Here is a 13,074-nt window from a genome sequence, read left to right as displayed (position 1 = left end):
CAGTGCAGCCTGCGCAGGATCGGTGTTATATGGGAGCCACGAATGGCTGCATTCTGAACTAACTGAAGTCTCCGGGTGCACCTCAAGGGGAGCCCCATGTAGAGAGCGTTACAGTAGTCCAGGCGAGAAGTGACGAGGGCATGAGTGACCGTGCATAAGGCACTAAGTTTTCACTTAGTGTTCCATTTGAATGCACCTCTATTACACAAACATCTGTGGACGCTAAGTCATTGAGATTACTTGGGTGAGAAGATTGCAATTTAGGTTTTTTCATGAAGCTGCCACTGAGTGATCTTTGAAAGAAAATCCAGAACTAGACACAAGACATAATCTAGGCCAGCTGTGTATATATTTTATTTACAAAAACCAACAAGATGCTTATGGCACATAAATTGAAGCAGCAATAATTGAGTCAAAATGTCACAAAATACAGACCAGAGCAAAGCTTGGTTGAAATTAATTGTTTTTAATATGAAGATTTAAAATCACAGTCTTTCTCTTTATGATCATACCTAGGAAGATGGCTTTTCATTCTTGGTCCATGTGTTTTTTCAGCATGTCAAGTTCAATGCTTTGTATCTTTGGTCACATACAGAATGAATAAATCTACCCTGTGTGGATATTCTCATCCTTCTCCTGCATCCACAGTGGATGACGATTTTTAAGCTGAATTTTAATCAGGTTCAATTTTATTTTGATTGAAATCATAACTCATTTGTCATCATCAATATCTTATTTTTGTTTGCATCTTTCCATCGGTCAGATATTATGTGATTCTGGTTACTGCATTCTTTCAGTTTCCACAGAACTTCTCTGATTCAATGGGAAACAGTTCACGGGTGACAGAATTCATACTCTGGGGGGTTGACTGATGATCCACACTTGCAACTCATCTTCCTTGTGACCTTTTTTATCCTTTATGCTATCACTTTGTTGGGAAATGTGGGCATGATTGTCTTAATCTGGATCAGTCCTCAACTCCACACACCAAGGTACTTTTTCTTCACTCACTTATCATTTGTGGATATCTGCTGTTCATCAGCTATCACCCCAAAGTTCCTATGCCATCTTTTAAAAGAGAAAAAATATATTTCTTTTGCAGGTTGTTTTACTCAAATTTACTTTTATGGTGCATTTTCCACTGCAGAGTGTTTCCTCCCTGTCAATAATATTTTCCCCTTGCTCATTATTACTGAAAAACAATCAAATTTCATGGAGTAAAAGATGAGAGGCTAGTCTGTGATCTAAAGGGTTATAGATGAAAGAAAACTAAAAAAAATCGGTTCTGCGAGAAGAAAATGGAATGATTAAAGAGAAATCTTCATTTTATTATTTTTCTATTCCTCAAATAGCTGAAAAATAGAGTGGTGGGGGGGAGAAAATAATTCCATTTCCCAATCATTTCAGAATGATATAACATAATGGTTTTTCAGTAGTTTCTGTTAGAATTATGATTATAAAGAAAGTTTTCTGTGTTTTTTAATACAGAGTTTTAAAATATTCAGATTAGTCTGATAAAACCCAGAAAATCCCAAGTGGCCTGATCTTACCTATTGACTCTAATCTCAGTGACATCTACAATAGCATTCCCTTTTTCTGGATGTATGTAGTTTACTTCTATATGAAATGAGTTAGGAAATTCTTCGCCTCTGGGAAGAAATGCAGATATCTTCCAGCTCCAGGTCTTCTTGATTTGGTCATAGCATTTCCTTGGCTGTCTTTTGATCTAAGTTAGTGCAAGAGATCCTAAACCTATTAGGAAACCTTGCTATTCCCTAAGTACTCCCGATCTTAGGCAAATACTTTCTATTAATTATTAAAAGGTATTGGAGATGAATTGCAACTTTTTAATGTTCAATTAATAAATCTGATTGAAAATTTTAGCTTATTTTTGAGAAGTTGCAATACATTTGAAATAATGTTAGTTGGAGTATGCCAATGGACATCTACAATTTACCTTAAATGACACAATGATTTCAACCATCGACTTGTTCCCAGTGTTATTAGTGATTCAATATGTTTCTTTGTATTTGTTTGTTTCTTATTATCTCTTAAGTGTTATAATGGAAGCTTGAATGGTCATATATCAAAGATGACATACCTGAGACTGACTCAAGGCTATCTATTGATGAAGGAGCATTTTTGGGTTTGTTTTTAAAGTATTTGGAAAGAAAGAAAGAAAGAAAGAAAGAAAGAAAGAAAGAAAGAAAGAAAGAAAGAAAGAAAGAAAGAATCAAGAAATAAATAAAATATCTTGATTAGCTGCCTCTAAGTAAAGCCTACACGATATGGCAACTTCACCAAACTGAAGAGGAAAACAGAAATGTACAGAAGAAAATAAATGGAGGCCAAAGCTTGACCTAACCTCTTTTTATGGACAGCTCACAAAGTATGAGGAAACTTCGTTACTTTGGAAACATCACCCAGAATGATGAACAACATATTTTGGGGCTCCCAATTAAACTTTACTGAAATATACACCCAGCAAGGCAATTTGAGAATGAATATCGTGAGAAAGCTAGAAATATAAAATGTTTAGTGTAGAATATTAATCTGAGTAAAGCTGTATTTGTCTCTACGTGTTGCATGTATAAGAAGAATAAATAACACTAGAGATCACCTCAAAGTCTTCTTTCTCACCCTCTGAGGAAAAAAATGGAATTAAAGCATCAAGGTCCAAGACAACATCAATAAATCCACCTTTGCAAGATCTTATGATTTTTTTAAAATTTATCTTTTATTTGTCACAACAGCATAAGCAAGAAATAACTATACGATATATAATCATATATATAAGCATAAGTATGAAATAACTATATGAATTGGATACAATCAAAGGGAACATTAGGACAGGGATGGTAGGCACGCTGGTGCTCTTATGCACGCCCCTTACAGACCTCTTAGGAATGGGGTGAGGTCAACAGTAGATAGTTTTTGGTTAAAGCTCTGGGGATTTTGGGAAGAGACCACAGAGTCTGGTAGTACATTCCAGGCATTAACAACTCTGTTACTGAAGTCGTATTTTCTGCAATCAAGATTGGAGAGGTTCACATTAAGCTTAAATCTATTGTGTGCTCGTGTATTGTTGCAATTGAAGGTGAAGTAGTCTTCATGATTTTTTTTATGATTGCACAGGTCTGACTAGAAAGACAGATGCCTCTGCCTACCATCCCTGTGTGACTGGGATATCACAAGGAATCCACATTCAGTTGTCAAGCTGTTCTGTGTTTCAGAAGCTGTTAGGTTCGGGAAGTAACGAGGCTGGAGACCAGGGTAGTGACAACAGCTCTTTAATATAGGGTGAACCCAGCAACAGGCTGGGGAAAAACCTCTCCTTTTATACAGTTCTGCTGGAGGCTTCGTCCAATCAGCAACGTGCTGATTTCCCGCTCAAATATTTAAAGGCACAACTGTTAATACATAACACTCCTCCCCTCCCAGAAAACACTTGGTCTTTATTTACATATTTATTTACATGTTATTTTTCGACGTAGTCACGCAAATAACCTGGGCGTCTCCTAGTTCTTTCTGACCTGCGCGGTTCAGTTCTGGGTGGTGTTTTGAGCTGGTCGGAGGGGCTGTTTTCTCCTCCCAGCTCTTTCTCTGGGCCATCGGGCTCTGGATTATTGGCCGACTCTTTTTCTTGGCCATCCGGCCTTGGATTAATTTTGGAATTTTCCTGCTGTTTCCCTCGGGACCTGATGGCGTCGCTGGAACTCTGGGACCTCAGCTAAGTCTTGCGCCTCCCGGGTCATTGTCAGCTGTGGATTCAAAGTGGTATTGGTCATTACCTGTCTCTGTTGGTTTGGTTTGGTCAGTTATTCGTTTCCTTAACTGATCTATGTGGCGCCACACTCGGTTGTCTGGTAGCTCTACCACGTCGATTTTGGACCTGTTATCTTTGTTACTTGTCCTGCGACCAACTCGGGCCGTCCCCATAGTTTCGGCCCACACCCGGTCGCCTATGCTCATTTCCTTGTCTTTTCTAGTTCCCCTTGTAACCCTCGGGTGTGTAATGGGGTTCAAGCGGTCAAGTGGGCACGGAGTTTCCGTCCCATTAGCAATTCGGCTGGGCTTTTCCCAGTGGCTGTGCTTGGGGTTCTGTGCTGGACGGCTAGGAAAAAGTCTATTTTGTTTGCCAGTCACCTGGCTTGAGCCTGGACAATGCCTCCTTAGCGCCCGGACGGAACGCCTGCAAGGCCATTCGACGCAGGGTGGAAAGGTGCAGAGAGGGCATGTCGGATGCCTTCCTCTGCCAGGTACTCTTCAAACTGGGCTGCCGTGAATTGGGGCCCATTGTCGGACACCAGAGTGTCCGGCAACCCGTGAGTTGCGAATAGGTGGCGCAGGGTTGCGATTACTGCTTCGGCTGTGGTGGACTTCATAAGTATGATCTCTAACCATTTGGAAAATGCGTCCACCACCACTAGGAACGTTTGGCCGTGAAAGGGGCCAGCAAAATCAATGTGGATTCTTGACCAAGGCCCTTGGGGCTTTTCCCATTCTCTGACTGGGGCTGTTGGGGGTAGCGGTCTGGACTCTTGGCAAGCTTGGCATTTCCCTACCCTCTCAGCAATCTCTGCGTCCATGAGTGGCCACCATACATAGCTTCTAGCTAACCCCTTCATCCTTACGATGCCTGGGTGACCCTCGTGGAGGAGGTCCAATACCTTGCCCCTTAACTTAACAGGGATTATTACACGATCACCCCATAATAGGCACCCCCCTTGAGCCGAGAGCTCATCTCGTTTCTTAACAAATTCTTTGAACCGTTCGCCCGGCGCAGCGGGCCACCCTCTCTGTACCCATCCGAGAAGAGTTCATAACACAATGTCCCGGAATGATGCCCGAGCCACTTCCTTTGATGTGACTGGGCCAGAGTCCAACGAGTCAATAAGGAGGATGGGTGTCCCGGAGTGGGGTCTTGATCGCCCCTGGCAGTGGGCATCGGCTCAATGCGTCTGCATGCCCCACTTCTTTTCCCGGTCGATGCTGCAGCTTGTACGAGTAAGCGGCTAGAAATATAGTCCATCGAGTCAAGCGTGGCGAAAGTGCCACAGGCGTTGGCCGGTCGCCGGCCAGTAATCCTAGTAACGGTCTGTGGTCAGTCACGATTTCCAAAATCCGCCCCAAGACATACTCCTGGGAATTTTTGACCCTGATACAATGGCTAGTGCTTCTTTGTCTAATTGGCTGTAGTTCCTCTCTGGGGAGGACATCGTTCTAGAGTAGAACGCTATAGGGGCTTCTGTGCCGTTTGGAAGTCTATGGCTGAGTACAGCCCCCACCCCATAAGGGGATGCATCGCAAACCAGCACTAGGGGTAGTGAGTCGTGATATTGGATGAGCAGGCTATCACTTGAGAGCAGGTTCTTTACTGCTTCAAAAGCCCTATTTTCTGACTTTCCCCAAGACCAAACAGTATTTTTTCCTAAGAGCCTATGCAGCGGTTCCATAGCAGTTGCTTTGTTCTTTAAAAAGACCGCGTAAAAATTAACCAATCCCAGGAATGCCTGCAGCTCTGCTTTGTTTTTGGGCGCTGGAGCCTTCCTAATTGCCTTAACTTTGCTCTCAGTAGGGTGAATTCCTTTCTTGTCTATCCGGTAGCCCAAGAAATCGACCGATTCGACCCCTATCTGACATTTATTTGTCTTGACTTTTAATCCGGCTGTCCGGAAAATGCTCAAGACCTTTCTTAACCGCTCCCCCAATTCCTCCATGTTTTCCCCTGAAATTAGGACATCATCGAAGTAGGGAACTACCCCTGGGAGCCCTTGCAGTAGTCGTTCCATCAGGTTTTGGAACACCCCTGGTGCCACACTAACCCCAAATTCCAATCGGGTGCACTTGAATGCCCCCCTGTGCGTCACAATCGTTTGGGCTTCGGCTGTGCGGGCGTCTACTGGCAGTTGTTGGTAGGCTTGGGCCAAGTCTAACTTTGCAAAGACTTGCCCTTGCCCCAAAGAGTGCAATAAGTGTTGCACTACGGGAACCGGCACGCTTTTCTGTAAGGCTTTGTTAAGCGTCGCCTTGTAGTCAGCGCAAATTCTAATTGACCCGTCCGATTTGATGGGGTGACGATTGGCGTCTCCCACTTTGCGTGATCGACTGGCACCAAAATCCCTGATTTATGAGCTTGTCCAGCTCCTTATCAATTTTGGTTTTAGGGCAAAGGACTCTCCTCGCCTTAAGCCTAATGGGGCTACCTGGGGTCTAAGTTGAAGGAAATAGGGGTCCCCTTGTACTTGCCCAGGCAGTCCTTGAAGACATCTTCGAACTCGTTAAAGAGAATGTCTTTCAAATTGCAGTCACTTCTGTAGATGCCAGTCACTCCCATGCCCAGGGCACGAAACCAGTCTAGTCCCAACAGACTGGGCAGAGTTCCTTCGACGATCGTGATGGGCAGGGTCTTCTTGTGAGGGCCGTACTCGACTCGGACGGAGGTGGTCCCTCGAACAGGGATGCGATTCCCTTGGTAGTCGTGGACTCGTAGTCGTTGTGCTTGCAGGTGGCGCTTTGCGACGGACGGCAGTGACTTCGCCAAAGTGTCCCAGGACATGATGGTTATCGCTGATCCCGTGTCTACTTCAAGCCGGCACCGCACTCCCTCTATTTTTGGCTTGGTGAAGATCTTCTTCTCCACTTTGGTCGAGGCGCGGCCTATGACCACGGTTGTTTGGTTGGAATCCGCGCCTTTTTTGTTTGAGCCAATCGCGGGTCGCCTTGCCGATTCCGCGCTCTGATTGGCCGATTTGAATTTTCGGCGGGAAGGTTGGGCCGCTCGACAAACTTGAGCTAGGTGTCCCTTCTTCCCGCACCTCCGACATATCGCATCTTTAAATTTGCAGCGTTGGTGCTGGTGTTGACCCCCGCAGCTTCCGCATTCATCTCGGTCCCCTTTGTCGCGTTTTTCGGTGCGGCAGACCCCTTCCTCGTCTTCACCGTCGGATTCGGTCTGAACCTCCTCCTGGTGCACCGGGGTTGCCTTCGCCGCCTTTGTGGAACGGTTTCTGTAGCGTCTCTGCCGCTTGGGATGACATTTCATGTGCTCTGGCTTCGTCCAGGCGTTGGCCAGTGTGAGGTTGCTCTTTGCTAGCAACCGTCGCCGAACGGATGTCTTTGACCCCTCGGATGAGTTGCTCGAGAGCACCTCGTCTAGGTCACGGTATCCGCAGTCCTTGACGCTCTTCTTAGGCGGCCATGTAGTCACCTATGGACTCGCCTCCATCTGCCTTCGCTCTCCGATTCAAACCGCCGCACGTACTTGGACGGCGTTGGTGCGAAGTGATTTTTTAGTAAAGTCTGTAAAGTTGGCCACGACACCGACTGCAACGGCGTTGGCTCTGCCAGGGCTTCCGCGATATCAATGACCTCCGGACCGCAGTGGCTTAAGAAATAAGCCCTCTTTCGGTTGTCTGGAACTCCGTGCAGTTCGTTGGCTTCTAGGAAACTTTCGAAACGGGTCATATACGTTCCCCATTTCTCCTTAGCCGGGTCGAACGGTGCGGGTGGAGTGTAACTGGCCATCTCGCCTTTTCTGCCCTGGATTTGCTGGGTTCGGGTCTATCGTGCTTCAGCTCGGTTCTGGTTCTCCTCAGCCTCGAGATCCCATCCTCGTCGCCAATGTTAGGTTCGGGAAGTAACGAGGCTGGAGACCAGGGTAGTGACAACAGCTCTTTAATATAGGGTGAACCCAGCAACAGGCTGGGGAAAAACCTCTCCTTTTATACAGTTCTGCTGGAGGCTTCGTCCAATCAGCAACGTGCTGATTTCCCGCTCAAATATTTAAAGGCACAACTGTTAATACATAACAGAAGCAGTTTCCCAAATTGCAGAAAAGGCAGTGTGGGGAAGAAGTGTTCTTGAAATTCCATTTTGAAGCAGGATTCTTGAAAAACAGGAACCCGTTTCCCATTTTTTATCTGATTAGGCCTGATAATAAAGACCAGTCCATTCCCTTTTCTCCAATCAGTCATAGTGGTGTATGGTATTATTGGGGATCCAAAAGTTTAATTCCATTGTCAAAAACTTTCCTGGATAGAATTTTGTTCTGAACCCTCCTGCTGGGTGTATGTGTGTATATGAGAGAGACACAAAGATAGGAAAGGAGGAGAGGAAAAAGAAAGCTATGAAACATTGTTTTGTTAAAGGAAGAAAAGAGCAAATTTTCCCTATTCTAATCATTTTTATTAGCATTTTAGATTTTTTAATAAATGATTCCTATTTACCGGGTATTAAAAATTACACAGGTATCACTGAATTTATATCCCTATCCTGTTGCAAGAGTATATTAGCTGAAATCAAAGGAAGTATGGATAAAATTCTGTAAGAACAATTACATTCTGCTCTGGTAACCAAAATGAACATAACAATACTTCAGCATATTAATGGATGTTATCAGCAAAAATATGAAATGGCTAAGAAATAATTTGAAATACATTGTGATTGGCCCGTGACTTTGCCACTAGCCACATGGTAAACCTTGTCTGCAAATCTGAGTGACCAGAGTGGGGAATTTCAATGCAGTAACACAGAACATAGAAATGCAAAGACAGTTTCCACACTGTCCTGTTTATTTTTATATAGAATGATATTTCAATGCACGCCCCTGTTGAGCAAAGATATGTGGGCACTAATTCACTGGGATTACTTGGGTGGGAAGGCTGCAATTTAGGATTTTGCATGAAGCAGTCACTGAGTGGTTCTTGAAAGAAAAACATAAGATAGAATCTAGGCCACCCTTTTATTACAAAAAGAAATAAGAGATTTATGGCACATAAATTGAAGCAGCGTTTATTGAGTCATAGTATCAGAGGAGACAGACCAGATCAGACTTTGATTGAAATGATTTCTCTTTAATATGGATGTTTAAAATTACAGAGAAATATTTAAATATGAACATTTTTGTTGTCAAAATATCCCTGAGCTGAATTGCGATAGTCCCTGAAATGATAGTAAAACCAATTCAGTCAAGTAGTTTTCCAAGCAGAAATGTGTCAGATAACCACACTCTTAATATACACGTATTTGCTTCTATATTTCTATATTTTACTGGTGTTTTCACAGTATTCAGTTTTTGGTATAAAAAAGAACACATTTCTTTTCCCCAGCATTTTTCTGAAGGCAACCTTTACCTCCTGATTCCTTAGGCTGTAGATTAAGGGGTTGATCATCGGAGTCACTACAAGATACAACACAGAAGCTATTTGATTGATGTAGATAGACTTGGTAGGTTGTGATTGTGCATACACAAAGCCAGCACACCCATAGAAAACAGTGATGACCATGAGGTGAGAAGTACATGTGGAGAAGGCTTTCTTCCGAGATTTGGCAGAGTGCATCTTTAAAATAGTAATCAGGATACAAATGTAGGATGTGAGAACAATCAGCATTGTTGTTATTAAAGTGAAGCCAATAAATATAAATTTCAACAGATTATTTAAACTGATATCTGAACAGGCAAGTTGTAATAGTGCAGGACCCTCACAGACAAAATTCCTAATGATGTTTGGTCCACAGAAGAACAACTGAGATGCAGGAATGATATGAAGTAAACCATGTACGACCCCAGTAATGTACGAAATGACTACTAGTTGGACACATTTTATTTGGGATATGGTGACCAAGTAGACTAGAGGGTGACAGATGGCTACATAGCGGTCATATGCCATGATAGCTAGGATGTAACACTCTGCAGTGGCAAATACGCCATAAAAGTAAAGTTGAGTAAAACAGCCTGCAAAAGAAATAACCTTTTTCTCTTTTACAAGATGGCATAAGAAGTTTGGGGTGATAACTGATGAACAGCAGATATCCACAAATGATATGTGACTGAGGAAATAGTACATTGGTGTGTGGAGTTGAGTACTGATCCTGATTAACACAATCATGCTAACATTCCCTAACAGGGTAATAGCATAAAGAGTAAAAAATATTACAAAGAGGATGAGTTGCAACTGTGGATCCTCGGTCAATCCAGTGAGTATGAATTCTGTCACCTGTGTTCTGTTTTCCATCGAATCATAGAAACACTTTGGAAACTGAAACAATGAAGTAATCAGCATTATATACTATCTGACCAGTGGAAAAATGCAAACAAGAACAAGATATTCACTATGAGAAATGCACTATGGTTTCAATCAAAATAAAATTGCACCTGATTAAAATGTAGCCTAGGACTCATCACCCAAGGTGGTTCCATGAGAGGGATGAGAATATATTATATAACATCCATGTTCTTCACCTTATGCTTGATGAAAAGTACAAATTATTGACATGTTGAAAGAACACACGAACCAAGAATGAAAAGCCACCTTCGTATGATGAGACAATAACATTAATATTTTCCTAAATATAATTAAATAATAATCATATGGAATACAGTAAGAGGTAGGAAAATAGTTTGTGATCTAAAATCTTCAAAGGATGAGACAAGATAGTTTTGAGAAGAGGAAACTGGAAATACTTAAAATGTGGGACGGTAAATCTACATGTTATTATTGTTGTATTCCTTAAATAGCTGGTAAGCAATAAAAACAAGAGGAAGTCCTCTTCTCAGTTGCTCCTGAATGTTGGTGGAGCAACTTTATCAGATTGTATCTGATAAATGGTATAATCATTTATCACTAATTTCAACTAGAATTAGGTGTAAAAACAATAGTTTCTCCATCTTTAATACAGAACAATTTCAAAATTCTCACCCTATTCTGATAAAAACCAAAAGACCCCAAAAAGGCTAAACTTACCTATTTACTCTGATCTCAGTGACATCAACAATAGTTTAAAGCATTCCTTCTTTTCTGAATGTAGGTGGATTGCTTCAATATGAAACGAGTTAGGAAGTTCTGTCATGAAATGCAGATATCTCCCAGCTCCAGGATCCAGGCCTTCTTAATTTGGTCACAGCATTTCCTCAGCTGTCTTTTGATCTGTGCAGAAAATCTTATTTCTAGTGGGAAAACTTGCCAGTCCCCATATAGTTCCGAACTTAGACAAATGCTTTCTATTAATTCTCATTATCAGAAATGGGAACTGCAGTGTAAATTTTCAATGTTTAATTAATAAGCTCCCTTGAAAATTTTAGTTCACTTTTGAGTAGTTGAAATTCACTTGAAATAGTTAACATGACTCAGTTGAGTGTGGAAATGAATATCCAGAACTTTCCTTATATGACATAACCATTTCAACCACTGTTGTACACTATTGCGTATATTTATTTTTGTTTGTTTCTTAGTATCTGTCAAGTGTTATAATGTAAATATGAATGGCCATACATTAAATTAATGATGAAGTATCCTATTGATGAAGAAATTTGTTTTTGGAAGGAGAGTATGTTGATAAATTTATGTTTCTACAGCTGAAGGAAGGGAAGGGAAGGGAAGGGAAGGGAAGGGAAAGGAAGGAAGGAAGGAAGGAAGGAAGGAAGGAAGGAAGGAAGGAAGGAAGGAAGGCAGGAAGGAATATTTTACAAGAAGAGTTCTCCATTCCTCTGAAAACAACAAAATACCTTATGCCACCAGACTTGAAATCCTAGGCTTAGAAAACTTGGAACTCAGTCGCCTTCGACAAGACCTAAGTTTAACTCATAGAATCATCTATTGCAGGGGTGGGCAATTAATTTTTATCAGGGGCCGCATGAGAAGCCTGAATTGTGTCAGAGGGCCACCAACTTTCTTTCATTGTAAAATACTTAAATTAAATATTTTGAATAGCTGGTACTGATAATCAGAAGAATAAAGCACTCTGTAAATATGTATATTAGGTTATGTGAAACTGTGGTCTATTGGTTAAATAAGAAAAACAATTATTGAACCAGTGCAATTTATTTTTTAATTTGTTAATCTCCACAAACAATAACTTGTAATGCTTTCCACCTCATGTTACCTCTTCAGCGAGAATAATCCAGTCTGTTCTGGGCTTGAACAAGGGCATTGAAATCTGGCGGAATGTCTGAAGTGGCTATGCGAAGGACAGCTGAGAGGTGGTCATCAGTCATAGAGGATCTGTGTTTGGATTTGTTGAACTTCATAACTGAGAATGTCTGTTCACATTGATAGGTAGATCCAAAGAGGACTAGGATCCTCTGAGCATGCCTCCTCAGGTGTGGAAAGTTCTCCTCTTTGAGGGCGGAGTAAAAGTCCAGCAGTGAGACTGACTTGAAGTGATCTGCCAGATGTGTGTCAGACTGCAGATCAATGAGTTCCATCTGAACTTCACTTGGTGCATCATCCACACTGCAGTTGAAGGGAGAAGAAACCATGTGCATTTCACTCTCAAGAGTTTTGAAATCTTGAAATCGCCTTGAAAACTCTGCATGCAATGCTTCTAACATGGTTGAGTACTTTTGGAGGTGATCACCTGATCTTTTGGCTTCCTTAAGTGTTGGCAAGTGGGTCAGAATGTTGTCCTTCACTTGGCTTGAGAGAAGCTGTAGTTTTCTCATGAAAGCCTTCACTGCACTGTACATCTCATGCACAAAAAGGCCCTTGCTCTGCATTTTGACATTTAGTTCGTTCATTAGTGCAGTCACATCCACAGCGAATCCGAGGTCTGCCAACCAGTTGTTATCTGAAAGTTCTGGGATGTCATGACCTTTCTGAATACAGAACTCCTGAATCTGGTCTCTCAGGTCCCAGACACTTTTCAGAACCTTGCCAAGGCTGAGCCACCTAACAGTGCAGTGATAGCTTATGTCACCATGTTCAGCCTCAGTTTCCTCCAACAAAGCAACAAACTGTCTGTGATTTAAAGCTCTTGCTCTGATGAAATTAACTATTTTAGTGACAGCATCAACGACATGTTTCATTTTTAACACTGTCTTACACAACACTTCCTGATGTATGATACAATGCAAAAATGTCAATTTCTGATCAGGGTTAATTTCTGTCACTTTATCCTGCATTCTCTTTAAAAGTCCAACATTTTTCCCTGTCAGATTTGGACAACCATCTGTTGTCACACCTGCAAGCTTGTCCCATTTCAGTCCTAAAATGTCCATACATGCATTTACCTCTCTGAACAAGTCATTACCGGTGGTTGTCCTTTAATTGACTGCATGGCTGCCAACTCCTCCGT

General features: G+C 42.1%; 1 protein-coding gene across 1 annotated transcript; it reads right to left on the bottom strand.

Moving 5' to 3' along the window:
• Positions 1-9,041: 9,041 nt before the first annotated feature.
• Positions 9,042-10,016, bottom strand: LOC131184090 (olfactory receptor 1052-like). The gene has a single exon (XM_058155086.1). The coding sequence runs from the start codon at positions 10,014-10,016 to the stop codon at positions 9,042-9,044; it is 975 nt and encodes a 324-aa protein (XP_058011069.1).
• Positions 10,017-13,074: the final 3,058 nt, after the last annotated feature.

This window comes from Ahaetulla prasina, chromosome 1, assembly GCF_028640845.1.
Source record: "Ahaetulla prasina isolate Xishuangbanna chromosome 1, ASM2864084v1, whole genome shotgun sequence".
NCBI classification, from domain to species: domain Eukaryota; kingdom Metazoa; phylum Chordata; class Lepidosauria; order Squamata; family Colubridae; genus Ahaetulla; species Ahaetulla prasina.
Note: the sequence above shows the minus strand (reverse complement) of the source record. Positions and strands in the feature narration are given on the sequence as shown.